This window comes from Dunckerocampus dactyliophorus, chromosome 19 (genome assembly GCF_027744805.1).
Source record: "Dunckerocampus dactyliophorus isolate RoL2022-P2 chromosome 19, RoL_Ddac_1.1, whole genome shotgun sequence".
NCBI classification, from domain to species: domain Eukaryota; kingdom Metazoa; phylum Chordata; class Actinopteri; order Syngnathiformes; family Syngnathidae; genus Dunckerocampus; species Dunckerocampus dactyliophorus.
Window position 1 is genome coordinate 19,114,433 of NC_072837.1, and position 22,970 is coordinate 19,137,402.

The 22,970-nt window shown below is 42.5% G+C and overlaps 3 protein-coding genes and 1 long non-coding RNA gene across 7 annotated transcripts in view; 2 read left to right on the forward strand and 2 right to left on the reverse strand.

Annotated features, from left to right (window-relative positions):
* The window catches only part of LOC129171937 (uncharacterized), a 30,577-nt gene extending 23,650 nt beyond the window's left edge, over positions 1-6,927 (forward strand). The window contains exon 3 of the long non-coding RNA XR_008566868.1: positions 6,351-6,927. This is a non-coding gene — a long non-coding RNA (uncharacterized LOC129171937). The remainder of the gene's footprint in view (positions 1-6,350) is intronic.
* A 2,113-nt stretch (positions 6,928-9,040) lies between these two features.
* Positions 9,041-14,183, forward strand: fkbp3 (FKBP prolyl isomerase 3). Of its 2 annotated transcripts, XM_054762241.1 has the most exons (8): positions 9,041-9,153; positions 9,692-9,824; positions 10,053-10,154; positions 10,231-10,332; positions 10,419-10,554; positions 11,498-11,565; positions 11,659-11,756; positions 13,901-14,183. In XM_054762241.1, the coding sequence occupies exons 2-8, from the start codon at positions 9,720-9,722 to the stop codon at positions 13,953-13,955; spliced, it is 666 nt and encodes a 221-aa protein (XP_054618216.1). In that variant the 5' UTR covers positions 9,041-9,153; positions 9,692-9,719; the 3' UTR covers positions 13,956-14,183. The 2 variants fall into 2 exon arrangements, with proteins under 2 accessions (XP_054618216.1, XP_054618218.1); XM_054762243.1 differs by lacking the exon at positions 9,692-9,824 and having other exon boundaries at positions 9,043-9,153.
* A 947-nt stretch (positions 14,184-15,130) lies between these two features.
* On the reverse strand, positions 15,131-16,346 carry faua (FAU ubiquitin like and ribosomal protein S30 fusion a). Its single transcript, XM_054762244.1, has 5 exons — positions 16,263-16,346; positions 15,788-15,869; positions 15,572-15,716; positions 15,435-15,490; positions 15,131-15,351 (listed from the first exon to the last, which is right to left on the reverse strand). The coding sequence occupies exons 2-5, from the start codon at positions 15,860-15,862 to the stop codon at positions 15,226-15,228; spliced, it is 402 nt and encodes a 133-aa protein (XP_054618219.1). The 5' UTR covers positions 15,863-15,869; positions 16,263-16,346; the 3' UTR covers positions 15,131-15,225.
* Positions 16,347-16,976: 630 nt separating this feature from the next.
* Positions 16,977-22,857, reverse strand: prpf39 (PRP39 pre-mRNA processing factor 39 homolog (yeast)). 3 transcript variants are annotated; one of them, XM_054762238.1, is made up of 15 exons: positions 22,689-22,857; positions 21,653-22,057; positions 21,367-21,569; positions 21,165-21,290; positions 20,967-21,085; positions 20,719-20,886; positions 20,461-20,641; positions 19,918-20,025; positions 19,672-19,836; positions 19,071-19,197; positions 18,716-18,984; positions 17,912-18,096; positions 17,735-17,818; positions 17,537-17,663; positions 16,977-17,457 (listed from the first exon to the last, which is right to left on the reverse strand). In XM_054762238.1, the coding sequence occupies exons 1-15, from the start codon at positions 22,699-22,701 to the stop codon at positions 17,368-17,370; spliced, it is 2,370 nt and encodes a 789-aa protein (XP_054618213.1). In that variant the 5' UTR covers positions 22,702-22,857; the 3' UTR covers positions 16,977-17,367. The 3 variants fall into 3 exon arrangements, with proteins under 3 accessions (XP_054618213.1, XP_054618214.1, XP_054618215.1); XM_054762239.1 differs by having other exon boundaries at positions 21,653-22,042; positions 22,689-22,841; XM_054762240.1 differs by having other exon boundaries at positions 22,720-22,830.
* Between the last annotated feature and the right edge of the window lie 113 nt (positions 22,858-22,970).

Genomic DNA, 22,970 nt, shown 5'->3' on the forward strand with positions numbered 1-22,970 from the left:
AACATGTATTTTGACCTTGAGTTGAGATATTTCTATCCGCCTTGATTTCCTCTTTTTGTCGTATGGCAGTGGTGGTTTTTTAGGACTATTCTTTCATTATTCGTTTTTTCCACCCATCATAATACACTTTTTTGTGTTTGTGTATGTTTTTGTTATTCTTCTCATTCTTTTTATTTGCCCTGATCAAACAAATTTCTTTTTCCGTTCCTTTTGTACGTTTGGGGAGGTACTGTATTTACGTCAGCCTCTCTTGGCTGTACTACAGTATACAACCTCTGCTTTCCCTTTTTTACGATGTTTATGGTGTGCAAGTAAATACAAAGAGAAAGAAATACAATTTCAAAAAGTGGAAATTGAATGTGGATTGAATATCTGAAATCTAAATTTACATGTTTTATGTTTTTGTCATTAAAAATGTAAAAAAAAATATTTGATGGTGGGGATAGAATAATGAAAATAATCATTTTTAAAAATACTCAACCACACTGCAAAAAGTGGAAATCAAAGATGGATTAAATATTGGAAATTAAGGTAAATAATTACTTTAGACTAACTAACTTTTTTTTATGAATGGAAAAAAAAGTGAATTATGATGGGAGAAAAAAATAATTAAAATAATAACTACAAAAAATGTATACAGACGCACTACAAAAACTGGAAATTAAGATCTTTTTTTTTTTTTTTACTAAAACTACCTTTTTATTATTATAAATGTAAAAAAACAGTGATTTTGATGGGAGAAAAAATGAAGAACTAAATAGCAATAATAATAAAAATACACAACCACACTCCTCAAAGATGGATTAGATATCTCAAAACAGTCAAAAAATGTACTTTTGACTAAAACTACCCTCTTTTGTTTTTAAAGATGTAAAAAAAAAAAGAGTTAATTTAGTGGTGGGGGGGATAATAATAATTAAATTAATAATAATAATAAAAAATACACAACTGTACTATTTTTGTGTATTTTTTTGTGTACCGGACCGTCGTGGTGAAGAGAGAGCTGAGCCGGAAGGCAAAGCTCTCAAGTGACCGATCCATCCATGTTCCCACCCTCACCTATGGTCATGAGCTTTGGGTCGTGACCGAAAGAACGAGATTGCGGATACAAGCGGCCGAAATTAGTTTTCTTTATAGGGTAGCGGGACTCACCCTAAGAGATGAGGTGAGGAGCTCGGTCATCCGGGAGGAGCTCAGAGTAGAGCCGCTGCTCCTTCACATGGAGAGGAGCCAGCTGAGGTGGCTCGGGCATCTAGTCCGGATGCCTCCCGGACGCCTCCCTGGTGAGGTGTTCTGGGCATGCCCAGCCGGGAGAAGGCCCCGGGGAAGACCGAGGACACGCTGGAGGGATTATGTCTCACAGCTGGCCTGGGAACGCCTTGGCGTCCTCCCGGTGGAGCTGGAGGAGGCGGCCAGGGAAAATGGAATGGAACAACTGTACTACAAAAAGTGGAAATCACAGCTGGATTAAATATCTGAAATCAAAAGTATTTTGGGCTAAAACTACATTTTTATTGCTAGAAATGAAAATATTCTAATGTGAAAAGAAGTCTCAATTTTCCGAGAATAAACTCGTCATATTATGAGGAAAAGTCATGTCATTTTAGCAGCATAGCGGTGAAATGGAAAAGCAAACATGTATCCTGTTTGCTTGAAGTCAGAATATCACGAGAAACAAACAAAACAACATCAAGTTGTCATTTTTGGAAAATCAGGTTGGAGAGAATGTTATATTTGGGGAACAAAGTCCAAATATTATGGGAATAAAGTCAGAATATCACAAATGAAATGCCAAATAACTGAAATAACCACCTAAAATAAAAGATTACAAATTCTACTCCAATTAGAATTCATCCAAATGAAATGAAATGTGATGTACAGCCGGCCTTTGTTTGTCCGTGAATTGAAGTCCTTTTGGGATGCTTCCTAAATCAAGGTAAAGATGATGGTGATTGACGTTCAGGACAGAGGTTGGCCCACAAGGGAGCTAAAGTGGACTTGAGCGGGTGTAGGAGGATCGTCAATAACAGAAGACAGCATAAAGAAGTTCTGGATAGCTTTAGGAAGGACGTGAGTTCAATGAAGATATTTGGACGTGAAGACGCAGCCCTGCTAAATATTCACAGCAAAAACTGAGAGAAGTTTGAATTATTGGAAAAGTGGAGCAGATGAGTCCAGTCTCTTAGGAAAAGTCATCATTCTTAAAAATGCCTTTTGAATGAGAAAAGTGGGACAGGTTGCATTGCAATAAGTCATGTAGGATAAACAAAGCAATCATTAACAAATCAACAAACGGGAGGGATTTATCAACGATCCGACTCTACTCAAGATGCCAACTGACTTCATGGTTTCTTTGCAGACCAGATCACCGAAGAAAGTAATGTGAAGTTATCTACATACACTATACCTCGTTGGATTCATTACAATACTTCTTCTTTTTGATACAAAATACTATCAAATTAGATTTTTGATCATTGAGAGAGAGTTTATTCATCTGAAAGCATCCAGAAACAGACGATAGAAGAAAAAGGAGGGGTCCAAGTATTGAACCCTGCGGAACCCCACACGTTATCCTCGCTCTGTTAGAATGATGCTGATGTTCTCCATCATTTAGATCATCCTGTCCCCAAATCAAGGCAATAATTATGTAGTTTTGCAACGAGAATATGATGATGGACTGTATCGAATGCTTTGGAGAAATCTAAAAATACACCAAGAGATGTTTTTTTATGATTTTTTTATGAACCGACGGTGAAAGCGACGCTTCTCTTGACATGTTTTTTCTAAATCCGTACTGATGGTGATATCGTATATCGCTTCCATCCAAATGATTTGTTATTCTTGCATCCGCTAACTTCTCCATTGCTTTGGGGGAAAAGGGGGCAAGACAGACACCGGGCGATAGTTTGTCAACATGCTGCACTTACCAGGTTTGACTGGAGGTCTCTTGGTACAACACCTGATTTGAAAGATAAACCACTTTTTGAATCAAGCCTGCTCTTGTTTCATCTCGTCCTGCAGAGGAGTCTCTCATTCCAAGTGCTGGATGATGTCACGTACTTCTTTGAGGGTAGGGGGGTCTAGCACACTTGTGTTAGGATAGTTCTCCTTCATGGTTCATAAGAAGCCTTCTGAATGATCCAGACTTTGAGCCAAAGGAGGTCCATACTATATTATTTCAAGGATTATTTCACCCTATATTTACAGTTTTTCATCAATCTTTTTCTTATAAAACATGCATTTGTTTTTCCTGCCTGCAGTTTGTGACATACAAACCAAGAATTACATTTTTATGTATTTTTATTCCCTACAATTTTTAGCATTTTGACAGTGTAAAAGATGTTTTTTTGTGTGTTTTTCTTGCCAGAGTCTTTGCTGCATGTCGAAGTATTTATTGATGCATTTAGTATTTCATGTAGTATTTCTCTCAGATGTCCTTTCTGCAGCTGTGGATGTCAACCTGGAATGTTTTTTTTTTAAAGAAAGCAAAATGAAGGCATGCACGGTGCACGTGCACGACACCCACGCACATGGAGCACTCAGTAGGAAAACGTCAACTATCGTTTATGTGCACTGTCTAGTCTCCAGTGTTCGTGTTTGGACGGTAAAATGTGGCTAATTCCTCACGTGTCAATCCCCATCGTAAAATCTACGCGCTGCACTCACTCGCTTTGTTCTGCTGTGAAGCCAACCCTGCTTGCCGCCACTGCAGGTAGTATAGCAGCAGCATGCGCATACTGCCCTCCTGTGGGCGCGCGGCGTAACTGCAGCATAAATGGATGAGAATTCCAAGATGACTCATTCAGTATCAGAAAAACGAAACAGAAAAAGAAAGAATTTGACAAATAAATGTTCCTCATACTATGATGATAGAAAGACAACATCAATATTCCCAGGAGTGGACAATTTAAGTAATATTTGAGATAAAATTACAGCTGTTTTTTTTTGTTTCATTTCTGGTGGGGGATTTTCTGTGGGGGGGGGTCCATCTATTTCAACTTTCTATTCCATTCCATTTTCCTCCCCTTATCCGGGTCGCGGGGCAGCAAATTGTGGGTCGAGGTGAGTCCGACTATATCTAGTCGGAATGTCTCAAACTCTCTCACAAGTTCGGGCTCCTTCCCCGCCAGAGAAGTGACATTCCATGTCCCACGAACCAGATTTGGCCGCCGAAGACCAGGTCGCCTAGGTGCCCGCCCTCGACCGCCACCCAAAGCACAATGCACCGGACCCTTATGCTTGCCTCCCCCAGGTGGTGGGTCTGCGGGGGGGAGATCCCTTATGACTTGTTCGGTCTGAGCCCGGCCGGGCCCAACGGATGAGAGCCCGACCACCAGGCGCTCACCTGCGAGCCCCTCCCCCAGGCCTGGCTCCAGGGTGAGGCCCCGGTATCCCACGTCCGGGAGAGGTGCGGTCCCTCCTCATATGTTTGTCCTTTAAGGTCTTCAACTCTATTTCAACTTTCTTCATGTAAATTTTCCTCTCATAATATTAGGACTTTATTCCCATAATATTACAACTCTTCCCCCAACCGAATTTTCCAAAAATTACAACTTTATCTTGTTTTGTTTGTTTCCCGTAATATTATATGACTTACAAAAACAGCATTTTTGTGTATTTCAACTCTGGAGTGCTGCATTGCGAGCGCATCTCCAGGAGTGCTGTTCGTGTAACCTGTCGATGTGAAGCGCTCTCCAACTGAACGAGTCCTCCTTCAAATCCGCTGTGAGCAAACAAACGCAGCTGCCGCGTCCTCTCCTTCCCTCTCTGGCAACTTCAAACATGCAAACTTTTAGCAAGGCAAAGTAGGAGTAATTGAGGTAGAAATGTGTGTTTTTATAGTCATGCCGTTGTTATAGTAACTGTCCTTCTGCCACTTCTCCCTGTCCTTTCTTTAAAATGTGGGTCAGCGGGGACGTGCATCTTCCCAAAGTTGCAGCGTTAGAACATTTGAAAATGACTTTTGATGTCAGATATTTATATTCCACTTTTTGTAGTGTGGCTGTGTATTTGTAGTATTCACCCACCCCCCACCCCATTAAAATAAACATTTTTTACATTTTTAATAACAAAAAAGGTCGTTTTTGTAAAAAAAAAAAAAAAAGCCTTTATTTGTACTTTTTGTGGTGTGGTTGTGTACATTTTTTATTATTATTTTAATCATTCTTTCCCCCATCAAAATTCACTTTTTTGACATTTTTAATAACAAAAAAGGTAGTTTTAGTCAAAAAATAAATAAAAGCATTTTTTAACATTATTTCCACTTTTTGCAGTGTGGTTGTGTATTTTTTTATTATTATTTTAATTCTTTTTATTCCCCCTCCCCCATTAAATAATTTTTACAAAGAAAAAAAAATTGTTTTAGTCAAAAATACTTTAGATTACAGATATTTAATCCAGTTTTGAGTTCCACTTTTTGTAGTGTGGTTTTGTATTTCCCCCCCCCATCAAAATAAAAAATTGTTTACATTTTTAATAACAAAAAAAGTAGTTTTAGTCAATGTAAAACAAACAAAAAAACTTTATTTCCACTTTTTGTCGTGTGGTTGTGAATTTTTTTTATTTTTCAATTATTTTTATTCTCCCTCACCCATCTTTTTTTTTATTCTACGAAAACGTAGTTTTAGTCAAAAATACTTTTGATTTCAGATATTCAATCCATTAAATTTGCACTTTTTATGGTGTGGGTGTGTACATTTTCTATTATTATTATTTTAATTACTGTTTTCCCCCATCAAAATTCACATTTTTACATTTATAAAAACAAAACAAATGAGTATTTATAGTCATGCCGTTGTCATAGTAACTGTCTCTCTGCCACATCTCCCTGTCCTTTCTTTAAAATGTGGGTGAGTGGAGCCTTGCATCTGCCCAAAGTTGCAGCGTTATAAAATGTAAAAAGAAAAAATCATAATTTAAATAAATAGAAAAAATATTTGAAAATATGAATTTACTTTTACGTTTCCTGTATTTATTTTAGGATATTAAATCAAATAGTTTTGAATGAATTAACTCCACAATTGAGCTTCTGGGCACAAATAAGTCTTGCAAACGTGTCATGTGACCCTGAGAGATTTCTTTTTGTTTGTACTTTTTGTGAGTACATTTTATTTTAAGTGGTCGATGATGTCATTTCCTTTGCGCTGCACACGTGTGCACAAGATGAAGCCAGACCACTGAGAATTCCCCCTAAAGCGATAATTAGCCCTCTCCTCTGCCTCTCTCTTGTTGCCTAGTAACAGAGCAGCCTTTAGGTAAAAAACAACAGGAGAGCTCGGTACCATGTGATTGCTTGTCAGTGTTGTTGGTGAATGGAGGCCTGGCTTGTTTTTTTTCTTCTCTCGCCGCAGCTGCATGAATTATGAAGATGTACAGTGTTGCTGCTGGCGCAACGGAGAAGAGATTGACATCTAAACTACAGGAGACTGTTCGCCATGGCAACCTGACTGCATGCAACGAGTGCGGGAAAGATACTGTTAGTCAAGTATACAATTACTGCACAATTAGTGCAACAGTATGTTTTGTTGTTTTTTTTTGCAGTGGTGAAGAACCTCAATCAGAGATGTTTACAATATTTTGAATGTAGCTAAACAGAGTAACCACTTTTGTTGTGTTGTTGTCATTTCATTCACCTGTAAAATGAAACGTGTAACTTTCTGTAAAAAGAATTATACGATTCAACCACCAGATGGCGGCACACGTTTTGGAGCAGCCGGAAGCAAATGGTGTCATCCCTTTAGCCCAAAAAAAATACTTTGCGGTTAATTACATTTCTTATTTACCAATAAAGCCGTATAATCTATCGATGTTGCTATGCATGTAAGAATAAATTACCAGAACAACATTCTGTCGTTCGATTGTATTTGTTTTTTAAATTATGAACAATGAGGTCAGAGGTCACCGTGTGTCCACTTAAAATGGCGGACGAGCCGGCACGGGAATGCAGCGATGAGCACCTCAAAAGTGACGTGTTGGCCAAAAAGACGTCATAAAGTTCATTCAGGACAATGCCGCACACTCGGAATGTGTAGCACTGATTATTTAAAAGTGTGTGTGTTCGTTTTTGATCGCGCAGCTTGACGGGAAACGTCCTCAATGTGCTTCAGTTTCAAACGAGGCGGAAATTACTGCAGTATGTAATTAATAAACATTGATGATTTGTTCATACTTAAGCCCCTGGCTAAGTAGAGTGAATGTTGACAACTTTCCCATTGAGTGTTTAGTTCCTCAACGAGCACAGACTGTTGGGAAATATCAAAAACTATTGTGTAGGTCATTTTTTCATTTGTAAATTGACGTGTTTATCGTACTAATGTAAAGTAATGGCATTTAGCCACCAGATGGCAGCACACCTTTTGGAGCAGCCGGAAGTGACTTGCTGTCATCCTTTTATCTTAAAAAAACTTAATTGTTAATTTGTTTATGTATCAATAAAGCCGAATAATTTATCGGTGTCACTATGCACATAATAATAAATTACTAGAACAACATTTTGTTGTTGGATTTATGTTTTTTTTATTAATAACCACTTAAAATGGCGGACAAGCATAAAGTTCATTCGGGTCAATGCCGTACACTCGGTAGGCGGAGCACAGATTATTTAAAATTGTGTGTGTGTTCGTTTTTAAACGAGTTTGACGAATCAAACGAGGCGGAATTTACTGTTGTATTTTTTTCTAAAGAAAGTGTTTTATTTGGTGTTAGCTATTAGCTTATTAAACACTTCAAATTCACCAGAAGACAAATGCGAAAAGGTATTTACATATTCATTTTCAATAAATATAGTCTTTCCTTTCTTTCAAAATTAAAACATTCAGAAACGCTCTGGGTAATTCCCAATTCAACATAATCAATTAATTTTCCCCGGACAACATTGTCTTGCAAATCCACAGATGACAGAGATGGGGCTGGCTCAAACTGCACTTTCAAAAAAAAAAAAGAATGACATTCACCTTTTAACAGAAAAAATACGAAGGGAAAAAAACTAATCGGCTCCCAACGACAGAGGCCGGCTCCTGTCCGTCTCGAGTCGGTTCTTAGTGCCAATTCGCTCGCGACCGACACATCACTAGTACACAGAGAGGTAATGCATAACGCAAACTGAGGTCATGTGGTTTGTATTGTTTGTATTATTTTGTAGGGTTTGACTGTGGGCCACCTTCTACTCATCAGTAAAGGTAATGACGTCGTGGATGCAGCCGCTACTGCTGCCAGGTGGTCGACTCCACTTGAACCTCAGTTTGCCCTTTTAACGTCTTCAGCAGCTCATCCAGCTGCTGCTCGGCCTGCTGCTGCTGCCCCTGCTGCAAGGTTAACAGATTCTGCTCACTCATCTTCTCCTGGATGGTAGTTATCTCAGTTTGACGCGTTTCTGCCATGTCTTCCAGTTGTGTTGTGAGCTGGCTCGTGTCCTGTCTCCGTGCCTCTCGTAAAGCAAGATCAGCCGCAGGACCGACTGGAGGCACAGTCTGTCCTGCAACTGATCTTGCTCTAATGTGGCAGATGTCACGCGATCCATCAGCTTCTCCATCTCATCCCTGTTGGTCAGAGCTTCAAGCGACCTCTCAGATTGCACAGAGTCTTGTGTTTCTCGCACATCTTCAAGCTCCTCAGTCAGCCTCTGAACCTGATTTTGAAACTCTTTGTCAATGTTTTGGAATTCAATTTTCTCAGCAGGTTGATCTCATCCTGAAGGGTTCTGATCTTCTCTTGAGTCTGACTGAGCTTATTACTGCAGTATTTTATTAATAAAATGGATGATTTATTCACACTCGATCAAGCCCCTGTTTCAGTTGAGTGAATGTTGACAACATTCCCATTGTGTGTTTAATTCCTCAACAAGCACAAACTGTTGGTAAATATCAAGAATGTGGCCAAAACTGCTGCGTTGGTCATTTTATTCACTTTTATGATACACAATTACATGTGTATCACATGAATGTAAAGTAATGACACGATTTAGCTACAAGATGGCAGCACACATTTTGGCGCAGCCGGAAGTGTGATTTGTTTGGGTTTTTTTATGAGCAATAAGGTCAGAGTTCACCGTCTGTCCAATGAAAATGGCGAACAATCCAGCACGGAAATGGAGCGATGAGCAGCTCAAAAGTGACGATTTGCCCAAGAAAGATTCAGGATAAAGCCGCACACTCGGTATGTGTAGCACAGATTAAAAGTGTGTGTGTTCGTTTTTAGTCGCGCAGTTTGACGGGAAACTGCCTCCATGTGCGTCAGTGTTAGCTTGACGCAGAGTATGGCATCAAACGAGGCGGAAATTACTGCAGTATTTTATCAATAAAAATGGATGATTTGTTCATATTCGAGTATCTGGTTCAGTAGAGTGGATGTTAACATTCCCATTGTGTGTTTTGTTCCTTGACGAGTACAAACTTGATCTTGTTCTTGAAAATCTCAAGAATGTGGCCGAAACAGTGGTGTTGGTTATTTTATTCTCTTGTAAATTGGCATGTATCACATTAATGTAAATAATGTAAATGAAAATGACATGATTTAGCCACCAGATGGCAGCACACCTTTTGGAGCAGCTGGGAGTGACTTGCTGAAAATATGTTTTAATTTTATTATTTATTTATCATTAAAACCGTATAATTTTGTATATGTTGCTATGCACATAACACATTTTTATAACAATAGTCTGTCTTTCGATTTTGTTTTTATTATTAACGTTAAGGTCAGAGTTCACCGAGTGTCCACTTAAAATGGCGGACGAGCCAGCCCGGGAATGGAGCGATGAGCAGCTCAAAAGTGACGATTTGCCCAAGAAAGACATCATAAAGTTCATTCAGGACAATGCGGCACATTCGGTATGTGTAGCACAGATTACTTAAAACTAGTGTGTGTGTTCGTTTTTAATCGCGCAGCTTGACGGGAAACTGCCTCCATGTGCGCCAGTGTTAGCTTGACGCAGAGTGTCGCATCAAACGAAGCGGAAATTACTGCAGGATTTTATTAATAAAAATTGATGATTTCTTCATACTCAAGCCCCTGTTTCAGTGGAGTGAATGTTGACAACATTCCCATTGTGTGTTTAGTTCCTCAACGAGCACAAACTGTTGGGAAATATCAAGAATGTGGCCAAAACTGCAAAGAAAGAGCAGCTCGTCGTTGCTTACAACGAGCTGTTTGCTAGCAAAGTAAGTGACGTCAAGCATTGCAGCATTAAGTATGAAAAGCAAAGCATGAATGAATAATAGGATTTGTTTTTGTTAGAGGTTTAAAGGCACAGAGCCGGTGGACGAAGTGACCGCGCAGGTGAAAGCTGTCAAAATTGACGAGAAGCCCAAAGAGGTCAAAGCGGAAGTGGTGGACGAGGTAGCCTGAGTCAACACTTCCGGGTTCGTTGTCCGCATGTTTATAAACAAATTAAAACACGAGTGTTCTTATTTTCTTTGTAAAAGGGTCCACCCAAATTCACTAAATCAGTCCTGAAGAAGGGCGACAAGACAAACTTCCCAAAGAAAGGAGACACCGTCAGCTGCTGGTACACTGGAACTCTGGAGGACGGAACTGTCTTTGACACCAACATTCCCGCAGGTAGGACACATCTTCCAACAGATACTGTTGTTAGAAGGTACAACGTTTAATGCCAGGGTGCAGGATAGGATGAACCTTGCTGTTTTAATATAGAAAGCGGGGGAAAACGCTGGCGAGGTGGTGATGTGTGCTATGTTGTGTGAGTGTTATGGATGGAAAAAAATGTCGCCTCGGCCCACAATGCATTGCGTGACCGCGTGCAAGTATTGTGTAAACAAACCGGACGCTAAACAAGCGGGCAAATGCAATGCAAGGCAAAATTTGAGCAAACATTTTGGATGTGTTAACCGAGGCGGACGCTAACCAAGGTACCACTGTACTTCCACATAGTGGCGGCGCCGGACCTCCACTTTCTTTCATAACGTGGAAGGATATGACAGGCTATTTTTGAAACGGTGAGTTTTTCATATCATGGTGTACCTTGAAACTGGTAGCCGGCCCGTGCCTCCTGTTCACGTCGCTTGACAAAGCGGTTTCAACCTAATGCTCCATGTCGATTTTAACATTCCTAACTTGTCACCTAGTGTAAGTGTAAATAGAAGCAAAATAAGTTGAAGTACATACTGTTAACTTGACAGGTCAGTTTTTTTTTTTAATTCTTACCAGTCGCATGGGTGTAAAAGTTGTGACTCAATAGTATTAATAAACATTGTTACTGACATAAGCCATGTTGCGCTGAGCAGCCAGGACAGAGCCATGCTCCCTCTATGTTGCAGTCAATAAATTCCATTTCCTGTTCTGTGGTTATCAACACACTTTTCCGCTTTGCTCTCATTGGCGCCCTCCTGTGGTGGCATCACCAAAAAAAGCAAAGTCTGGTGAGATTTGTGCGACTTTAGATGGCTGTTTTCCCCGCATTGGGAATTCTGAGTCCAAACTTTGAAAGGTTTGAAAGGTTGATGATGTTTTTATTTTGTTTGTTTCTTTTCCATATCCTCTGCAGCGGCCAGAAAGAAGAAGCAAACAAAACCGCTGAGCTTCAAAGTGGGCATGGGCAGAGTCATCCGAGGAGTACGACATTCCTGTTTTATTTCTCTTTTAATTTCTCTTTCTACATCCAAACTTGAGTCTTTGGTAACGGGAGACCTTTCCTTCCTTCCTCAGTGGGACGAGGGTATTATGACCATGAGCAAAGGCGAGACGGCCCGCTTGGAGATAGAATCCGAGTGGGCCTACGGGAAGAAGGGCCTGCCTGATTCCAAGTATCCTTTTTTTTTTGTCATAAACAATCACTACTCACATTAGGTACCTCTAGCTTTGACGCCATGCTCCAATTACAATAATAAGCACATTGATATCACTGTTACAGTGGTGTGAAAAAGTGTTTGCCTGCTTCCTGATTTCGTTTTTTTTTTTTTTTTTTTTTTTTGCATGTTTGTCACACTTCAATGTTTCAGATCATCAAACAAACATAAATATTAGTCCATGACAACACAAGTGAACACAAAATGCAGTTTTTAAATGAAACTTTATTATTAAGGGAGAAAAACAATCCAGCTACATGGCCCTGTGTGAAAAAGTGATTGCCCCCTAAAGCTAATGACTGGTTGGGCAACAACTGCAATCAAGCGTTCGCCATGACTTGCAATGGGTCTCTGCCAGCGCTGTGGAGGAATTTTGCACAATTGTTGTCATTCAGCCACATTGAAGGCTTTTCTAGCATGAAGCACCTTTTGAAGGTCATGCCACAGCATCTCAATAGGATTCAGGTCAGTACTTGGACTAGACCACTCCAAAGTCTTCAGCCATTCAGAGGTGGACTTGCTGGTGTGTTTTGGATCATTGTCCTGCTGCACAACCCAAGTTGCTTTCAGCTTGAGGATATCGACACATGGCCGGGCATTCACCTTTAGCACAATTCATGCTTCCATTTATCACAGCAAGCAGCAAAACAGCCCCAGACCATCACACTACCACCACCAGATTTTACTCTTGCTATGATGTTCTTTTTCTGAAACAGCAGATGTAATGGGACACACACTTTTCAAAAAGTTCAACTATTGTTTCATCAGACCACAGAGTATTTTCCCAAAGGTGTTGGGGATCATCAAGATGTTTTCTGGCAAAATTGAGAGGAGCCTTAATGTTGTTTTTGTTCAGCAGTGGTTTTGGTCTTGGAACTCTGCCATGCAGGCCGTTTTTGCCCAGCATCTTTCTTATGGTGGAGTCATGAACACTGACCTTCACTGAGGCAAGTGAGGCCTGCAGTTCTTTTGATGTTGTTGTGGGGTCTTTTGTGGCCTCTCGGATGAGTCGTCACTGCGCTCTTGGGGTCATTTTGGTTGGGCGGGCACTCCTGGGAAGGTTCACCACTGTTCCATGTTTTGGCTGTTTGTGGATAATGGCTCTCACTGTGGTTGGCTGGAGTCCCGAAGCTTTTAAGATGGCTTTACAGTGTTCCCTCGCTCTAGCGCGGTTCACCTTTCGCAGATTCGCTGTTTCACAGATATTTTTTTTTCATTACAGTGTATGAACGCTGTTACAGGCCAAGTCGGGCCCTTTAAGAAGAATCGTGGGAAGTTGAATGTCTCTCTTCCCTCACTCGCCTGTCTGCACCGCCCATTGTTTTCTGCGTCCTGATTGGCTGTAGACCATTGTCAATCAATCTCCTTTGTGCGCCCTGCGTGTCTTCTGTGTCATTGCTTGCTGGCTTGTAAATGAGTCTTGGGTTCAAAGGACTGCAACAGTATGTTTTCACAAGGATACAAAAACGCTACAGTACAGCGGAACGGCGCCAGGACGAAAAGGCTCAGTCACAGGAGGAAAAGTACACTCGAGTGACGGAATAATTTCTTGCCTCCTAAATGTAGGTTGATCATTAAAATTCAAACAAAGGTTTGAACTTCTATGAGTGTTCAAACGAGAGAAATGTGATAAACTGTTCATGTGTCTGAGAAGAGTGTATAAAGTGTGTGGTGAGGGCTTCTACAGCCTTGAAACATATCATTGGAAACAAATGAAGTTGGCTACTTTGCAGATTTCACTTATTGCAGGCTATTTTGGGAACCTATCCCCTGTGATAAACGAGGGAACACTATAACCTTTTCCACACTGATAGATCTCAATTCATCTCAGTTATGTTTTAACAAGGGGGGGGGGTCCCTTTTTAACACAGGGCCATGTAGCTTGGGATGTTTTTTCTCCCTTAATAGTAAGAAGTTTCATTTAAAACCTGCATTTCATGTTCACTTGTGTTGCCATTGATTTTTACGTTTGTGTGATGATCTGAAACATTTAAGTGTGACAAACATGCAAAAAAATAAGAAATCAGGAAGGGGGGAATACACTTTTTCACACCAGTGTATATTATTTGTGTTCTCTTCTCTTTAACTTGAACTTCTACCAGAATCCCGCCCAACGCCAAGCTGATCTTTGAGGTGGAGCTGGTGGCCGTGGATTAACGGCTAAAACGTCGGTAACATTAATGGAAAGTCACAGCACCTTTTGCAGGGTTTTTTTTTTGTTGTTTTTTTTTTTGTCCCCCCACACGGTCTTGTTACGTTGACCAGCTTATGTTTATTTGTAAGGAGCAATTTGTTTACCTCCTTTGGGGCAATTGTGGATCTTTGGGTTCTTGTGCATTGTTTGTCTTTGTTTGCATAAATATATCCTTTTTTTTACAGACAAAAGTCCTTTTTCCTTCAATTCACACATTCATTAGAAAGAACATTCAGGTTTGAACACCGTGAGGACCAGTCGGTAGGTACGCTTGCCGTCTAGCAATTTATAGACCACAGGTTGTATCCCCACGATGTTAGAAAAATGTACAATTATTCTACTCTGCACGTTATTGTTATTTAGGGTTTTTCTTGATAAACCAGAGGGTGCAGTTCTGACAAAAGTGGTATAAAAATGTGAGGAAAACATTTTAGGTCTTTTTATTTGCTATCAAACATTATCGATATACAAGAATGGAATGCAAAAGACAACGCAGCTGAAGGAAAGACAACATATTAAAAAGTTTTCAGCAGTGGGCACATTTTCCATTTCATCATGAAATAATTGTTTAAAAAAACGCTGATTTCTGTAGTGGAGTTGACGCAAAGCAAAGCCATCAAACAATAAACGTTTTGTTTTTCTATAGAACTGGCTGCTACAAGGGAACAAAAAACTTTTGTTCCAGATGTAAGCATCTTACCGCTGCATTAGTTTATCTTTAATCAGAATACAGTAATCAAGATTAAAGTTGCATCTCCGTGTGTAGCTTGAAGCGCAGCGAGGGAGCAACAGCAAATCAGGAGGGGGGCTTCATGTCAGCTGACTGCGGTCATGCCGTCTACAAAGTGACATTTATGCAATCTACCTGTAGGTTGACATAATGGGCACCCTTGTCTTCATCTCATGAAAATGTTTCTCTATTCAAAACTGCACCTTTTAGAGAGCTTTTATTTTGGTGAACTTAAATGAGGGTCAGCATTTTACAGACGGCGCTGTAAAACAATATAGTGCTTTTACCGGAAAGACATAAGTGATACCTCTGACACATTGAGCATTATCTTTGCAAAGACGCAACACTTGTGTGAATTTCATCTCATTTTAAGAAGCAAAACTTGAGAAACACCAGCAGCCGCTCAACTCTTGTCCCAAAGTTTTATTCAAAGAACAAAAACATTTTAACTTTGATTGGGTGCCGATCACTTTCTGTGAGGGGGCGGGGCACGTGGACGCACTTTAGGAGTTGGCGTTGGGTCCCTTCTTCTTTCCGAAGGTGGGCACCACGTTGACAAAGCGCCTGTTGTACTGGATGCGGCGCTTGGCACGGCCCGTCTTCTTTTTCTTCTTCTCCTGCTTGTCCACCTGAGTGAAAACGGGGGTTGGGGAGGGGCAGACTTGTTAAATTCTCATCAGTTCAAACAACAGACGCACTAAATCATTCTCACCTTGGGGGTCTGTCCCCTGACTTTTCCGGCGCGGGCCAGAGATCCGTGGACCTTACCTATTTAAGATGAAGAGGGGCTTTTAAGATTGCGGAATTATGCAAATTTGTCGTGTTCGTATTAAAATACACACAACTCACCTCCCAGCAGCCTGCCAGCTACCTCCAAGGTGCAGTGCTCGGAGATGCCACATGACGCCAGGGAAGCATCGTCCTCCAGCGGGCAACCTGCAAGCAACAGGACCTGATCCTCCACCAGGAGACCCTCCAGAGTCTGGACATGAGTCTGCAGCAGGAGGAACAACAATTAGGAAAAAAGGTAAATGTAACAAAGACTTAATGTTTACCAGGTTGTACCTTGATCTGGCCCACAGTCTCCTGTCCGGTCACCTCAAGGGTGTGTGTGTTCTGGGCACGCAAGAAGAGCTGCATGTTGATGCTAACACAAAAAACATAGGCAATAATTAATTGAATGGAAATTACCTTATGACGTCAGATTTTGCCGCTAGCTCTGCTATAACTATTACCAGTCATTTAACAATTTTCAATACCAAACATCACGCCGTCCAATGATGCACAAAGTACACCAACAACCCAAACGACAACGTGAGGGAAGCCGTAGAGATGTTCCTTCTGGGAAGCTAATGCTAAGCTAGACGCATGCCACACGCGTAAGGGAAATGGCCCCCAAAAACACAACTTATCACCAGCTCGTTCAGTTTAATGTTAACGTATGGCGTTAAACGGCGTTTGAGGCAGTTAAGCAGCACATAAATATGAGAGAACGGTCCATTAAAACAGACTTTAACCGCTGGGTTCGTCAAGGCCTTACCTCGTTTGATGCTAGTCGTTAGACGCGCAGCATAGAAAGGGCTGTTTGAGGGGCGATACTGCGCATGTGCCAATATACGTCAGACGCTTTCGGAAGATGTAGCCCCGCCCATCGCCGGAAACGTTCAGCGGCAGCCATTTTTCTTAGTGGTCCACCTAACGTGTAACTGAAAACTACACTCAACAAAAATATAAACGCAACACTTTCGTTTTTGCTCCCATTTTTTTATGAGATGAACTCAACGATCTAAACTTTTTTAACATATCACCATTCCTCTCAAATCTGTCTAAATCTGTAATGGTGAGCACTTCTTTGCTGAGATAATCCATCCCACTTCACAGGTGTGGCAGATCAAGATGCTGATTAGACACCATGATTAATGCACAGGTGTGCCTTAGACTGCCCACAATAAAAGGCCACCCTTGAGTGTATATTAACTTACCACCCAACTATTACTTTTGTAATATTATGACGAGGCAATTATGTACTCTTTATATTAAGGTGATGTGATTAAATACTATTAATGTAAACACCAGTACAATTTCACTCGCACGTTGTAAATCAAAAGCAACCCATCATCTTGTTCACTGAGAATGTGAAGGAATGATTCTTGTATTCGTACAAATGTCATTCATTTGTGAGACAAAATGTCTTGCAGCTCAATGTCATATACACACACACACACACTAAAATGGGAAATATAACAGGGTCACATGAGGATATTCTCTTTATTATGAAATCAAGTCAAAAAAGATAAAACGTCAACTCTTCATTTGGGGCTTCATTGAAACAATCGTGAGCTATTACAAATTCTTCAAATCGAACGAGACCCATAGGGATATGAAAAACTAAGCCTTCCAGTCTAGAAGCTGAGCATAGGGGAGGAACTAGTAAGCCTTTCTTTGCAAACATGCATGTCATATCCCAAAAAAAGGGGCTACAATGTTTGATATAATTATTAGCTCAATTCAAAGCAGGGGACAAAACTTTTGACATCAGCGTTTGTTGTCTTTTAATTTGAAAAGCTAGACACATTCGTCTCTCCAATGAGATCATTGAGGCACGCTTTGCTCAGAGTCTCCATTGGAAGTCAGGGTCGCGTCCATCATGTAGGAGGGGGAGGGTAGTACTGGTTATACTGGGCATACTGGTTGTACTGACCCCAGGAGTTTTGGCCCCAAGCACCATACTGTTGCTAAAAAGACATGACAAAAATTGTTAACATGCAAAAAACACACAAATATTGTTATCTAAAAAGGAGCATGAAAACCCACCTGGTACCAGTTGTAATTGTATGCGGAGTTGTTTGCTGTCATGTCTGTCGCTGCGGCAGCTGCAGCCGCCGCCGCTGCAGCGTCGTCGTCGTCCATGCGCTGACGTTTGGCATCCGGTTCCTGAGAGCTGATGACACAAATAGCAAATTCATTTGAGATGAGTCTTGAACTTCATTGTCGTTAAAAAGCTTCACTCACTTGTCATAGCCGTTCTCCGCCTTCGTCTTTAACGCCTCCACTTCTTTCTGGAGGTTCTGGTGTTCGTTGTATGCGGCCACCAGCCTGGAATGCGCGGCAAGGATGACAGTGAGACGGAGCCCCGGCATCAAAGGTGACGCAAAGGTTTCAAAAGTGCACAGTCGATAACTAACTCACGCATTGATGTCGCTGCCAAAGTCTTCCAGGAACTCCACCTTGCGCTGGGCGAAGAGGAGACGCGATTCTGCTTCCATTGGGCTCTTCAGGGCTCTGTCGAAGCACGCCAAGATGTCGGCCTCATTCTGAGTCACGTCCCCGCTGTACTCCAGCTCCAGCAGGTTGAGGTACAGTCTTGGACTCGTCTGGAAAAGTGTTTCTGGTTTATTAGATCAAACCTTACGGAATTTCAAAGTTCAGATAAGCCATCTTCTGATGAAGCTAATCGCTTTCTGGGGTTAAAAAGAAGAAACCATTGACTACATGTTACATTTTTTACATAACATACAGTGTTTCCCATACAGTCATGTATTCGTGGCGGCCTGCCACCGATTAATTCTGACCTTAATTCTGCCTCTTAAAAATTCTCCATTGTTGAGCATGTTCATTGGTAGGCTTATTTTTCAACTTTTACTTGGAAAGTGTCACTTCTACTTTATGTACGTGCTCTCGGTCGCTTGCTGTGGCTTTGCTAAATGTTTTCTAACACTTGAGATATTTTACGCAATGGAGGCGTCTAGCGTGTGGCGTTTTATTGATGTTCTGACAGCAGCGTTTATTTAGCAAGCAGCATTTGAATGCTGTTATGGCCGAGCTACCATGTTTGTCACATACTATATGCAAGTATATTTGCTACCATTGTTTACATTAATATTAAAGTTCATATGCATCTAAGATGGAGACGCTGACTTCATTTAACTAATCAGAAAGGAAATAAAAGGTTTAAAAAAAAGAAAAAAGAAAAAGAAACCTGAAGTGACCCACCTGGTCTCTCTCAATGGCGTCCAGTAGCACCTTCTTGGCCTTGCTCAGACTCTTCTGCACTTTGACAAACATCCTGGCCAGCTTCACGGCATAGAACGACGTCTCCGTGGCGCTCTTCGACAACTCCATGGCCTCCTTCAGGAGCGCCTCCGCTTCCTCCAGGTTGCCACGCCGACGCTCGAGGCTCACCCGCCGTAGACGCACCATGGCCAGGCTGGGAATCACCGCCTCCAGGGACTTCAGGATGTTCCGAGATTCCTCCACGTTGCCTGCAAGGAAAAAATAAACCTGAGTCGAGTTGGAGTGCTGCACTGGTGTATTCGTTTCCCTCCTAGGCTTTTTTTTTTTTACTCACCCTGCTGCTCTTCAAAGGCAGCCCACAGCAGGTGGATGGCAGGCTTCCTTGGCAGGTGGACGGTGCATGCTTTCCTGTAGACGTGTCTCACGCCGTCGGTGCTGTAGTTCTCTAGATATTTGGCATACTTGAGCGTGAAAAAAGACAAAGTGGGAAGGACAGGCAGCAGAGGACAGGAAAGATGAGAGAGAAAGACAGAGGGGGGAAAAAGACAAGACGGGCATTTTCATTTCCCATCCTCCGACCCGCTGAAATGTCTTCATTGACAAGATCGTTCTTAGAATTTTTCTGTGTAAACCCATCAGCACCTTCATGGAACCAATTAGATAAGATTCTGTAAGGTAGTGGGAGACGAAGAAGATGCAACGTAGTAGTTGGCAAATGCTGCAGTCAAATCTTGTGTGGCAAGCTGGCCATCCCCTAATACAACAGATACAGTCACATATCAACGTTACACGCAAAGAGAGTGCAGGACGTTTTTTTTGTTTGTTTTTTTTGTTGTTGTTTTTACTCCATGTGATTGTCATCGATGGTGCGGGGGGAGTGCAGGGAAGCAGCGAGAGTAGAAGTGGAGCGTTTGGGAGAGAAAACAGCTTGATACCTTGATCCAGAACTCTTCATAGAGAGCACAAGCGATGAGGCATCGTTCAAAGAGCACCACCACGCGCTCCGGGGTGCCGTTCTCCATCTCAAAGTCCAGGTACTCCCTCCAGTTGTTCAGCTGGGTCTTCTCCAGAGCTTTGACGTGGAAGTATGGTCTCTTAATCTGAAACAGGATCACAGAGCACCTTCAGCCTGATATGCAAGTAACGGAGAGATACGTGTGCAAGCGAAAATGAAAGCTTACCCCTTCCTCAAAAGCCCAGCGCTTGCTGACTTCGTGTTCGTTGTGGTTGAACACTTCCTGCCGAGCCTCGATCACCTTGTGGCGCATGTTCTCGATCTCCGTCACTCTCTATGCGGAAACACAAAGAAAGAAACGTGTGGTCAGCAAAGTCACGGGAGCTTGACAAAGATCTCATTATCCACATGATGTAATAGCTGCTGGTCCTGCAGCCATAGATTTACATCACCAGAGACAAGAGGCCTGCAGGGGGGGGGCGTATATGTGCACCCTGCATATCAACCTCTAGGTGCAGGTGCTGGGGGTCAATGGGCCTCAGTTGTTCCTTTTAGTTTAAGGGCGAGTGTCCCTGACTGGATGCCAGCTTGAATCCCCCCTGGCTGTCTTTGGCTTTGCTGCCGACATAAAGACAACTCTTCAAACCTGAGCAAATCTTTTCTTAAGCCATTTCATGGTGGAGAACAGGCAACCTCCAACTAACTCCAGAAAGCATTTCACGTTTGGCTTCACGCTTCCCTTTGCAGGGATTACCGGCCGCACTCATACCTTGGCGGGGTCGGCGAGGTCCTCTGTGCCGGGCGGCAGCTCTTCCTGGGGGGCGGTTGTTTCTCCATCTTCTCCCACCATGGATGCCAGGTTGGCTTTGGAGAGCTCCAGCCTCAGCTGGACAAACTCCTCCTCGGACAGGAAGTGTTTGGGGTGGTTGCTCTGTATGTGATCTTTGAACCTGGACACACAAAAGGAGGATTTCCAATTACAAGAGAGCATTTTAAAAGATTGATTTCAGAAGGACTTATTCCTTACTTTTGCAAGTGCTGTGAGTAGAGCTGTGTCGGGATGGCCAGGATGCGATCATAGATGGCTGTGACGTTGCCAAGTTTTTCCTGTTCCGTCTCCCAGGTGATGAAGGACTCCCAAAGACGATCCGAGCGAAAGTCTGTGCCAGCGGCGAGCACAGCGTGTTCGTAGGCCCTGGTGGATGAAGGAACCAAAAAAAATTTACTTTCTGCCCTTGCCTTGACCTTTGGAATGTTTGTTAGTGTTCTACGCACGCTCTAATTCGTCCCTCAGTCTCTGGGTCGGTTGTATCAGAGTTCTCCTTGATGTAGGTCATGTAGTGCAGCCACAGGTCCACACTGAGCGGGATGGCCTGCAAGCCTCGCCTGTACACCTGTCATGAAAACACATTAGGACTGTTGGGGTGACGCCAAGATTATACTCTTTAGTTGAATTAGGACACACATTCTTACCTCTTCCGCCACATGTATGTTGCCATGTTTTTTCTCTATGTCAGCGTACTTCTTCCAGTAGCCGTAGCAGTACGGGTAGCGCAGCAGGAAGACATCAAATGACTTTCTCACAGCTTCCAGTATATTCTGAAAGATAAGAGTGTTGCATTATAGCACTTTCAAGAGCATCAATTGGCAAAGCATGTGTGTGGTTTCCCCCTACCTCTTGCTCTACATATTGCAGCAGGTAGACCCAAGCGTTGAAGTCCTCTGGGCTGTCTTCGCATCCTTTGAGGAGCCTTTCAAACTCACTGGGGAGTTCTGGCTCTACCGGGGCAGCGGGGACAGCAGGTTCTTGGCTTGCGTCTTTGAGGGCTTCTTCCAGCTCCATGCCGTCCTCGGTGGCTTGCGCTGCCTCAGTGCCATCTGTAGGAATTCAACAGGATGCTGTGATGTACCAGTTTGCAATTAACCAGAATGAGTAAGCATGACATACGTGGCAATTTTACCTTCATTAGCCACTTCCTGGCTTTGCTGCTGAGCCTCCATGGACTCTGCGTTGTGTTCGGGCAGCTGGTCGCCCTGTTCCGGGGGCTGCGGCGGAAGCGGTGGAGGTGGTGGCTGCTCCTCTTGGTAGAGCGGCGCGCTGGCAATCTGAAACTGCTCCACTCCCTTCTCCACAGATCCGATCTCCTGAGGAGGAGGAGGAGGAGGCGGCGGCGGCGGTGGTGGTGGGGCTCCTGCTACCACTTCCTCAGGTGGCACCATGCTAGAGAGCGGCTCCGTGGCAAGTTGCCCCACAGTCCAGTCAGCAGCTTGGTTCAGAACAGGGGGGTAAGCTTCGCCGTTGCTTGCCATAGCAGGGGACTCTGATTCCAGCATTCCAGTATTAGGGTCTTCTGAGGGGTTAAGGCCTGTTGTAATTAACCAGTACAAGTCTAGTTACCAACTATATTAAGTGAAGACTGCATGCATACAAATCAAAAAGTCAATACATGTTGTAGAATGAAAAGGGGGGGGGGGTAATTTGGTGAAATAAAACGTATTAAATTTTAATATATCACAACTTATGGCTATACATGTAAACGCGGTATCTTGACTAATTGTATTGAACATTACCAATACTTCGTTTCTGTTTTACAGGCAGCGTTGTTTGTACAAAGTTCAACCCCAAGGTAGGCCTTGCCTTGGGTCTACTTCCTGGAACAACCGTCGCTGCTAAGTGAACGCGAGGTGGCTTCCTTGAAGCAATTTGTGTAAAATGTATTCAAGTTCCACTTTTAAGGTTGCGCAATAGACCGAAAAAACTTACTAAACGGCGATCGCGCCTCGTAAATTGCCGTTGACCTTCTCCTGTCTACGAAGACTACAACGTGGTCGGAATACGCCATTTCCCTGCTAGTCGTCCAGGAAATAGTCAGTACCCACCGCTTCTAGGAATTAGCTAGCCAGCTAACGTGGGGCATTTTAGCTAGCACTGCTGTTTACACTGTTTTAAATCCATTACAATGACTATATGAGTAGCAACACAGGTGGTGAGCTTACCAGAATATTCCATCAAATATTTTCGTCAAACCTGAGCGTCTTTTCTTGGTCACTTTATATCTAGTAAGTGACAACAGCGCAGCGAGCTTCGACCATCATCCTTTTTTCTCAACCGGGAAGAAACGCGGTAGCCCGTGCGCATGCTCAGTCAATAGAGCCTCGCTAGTAATTTATCAGCACTTTCGACACAGATCGGTACTGTAAAATGCAATCGACTTAAACTACAAAATCTTAACAAGCGTGTGTTAAACTCAGTCGAGTGTTTGATAATTCGTTGAATCT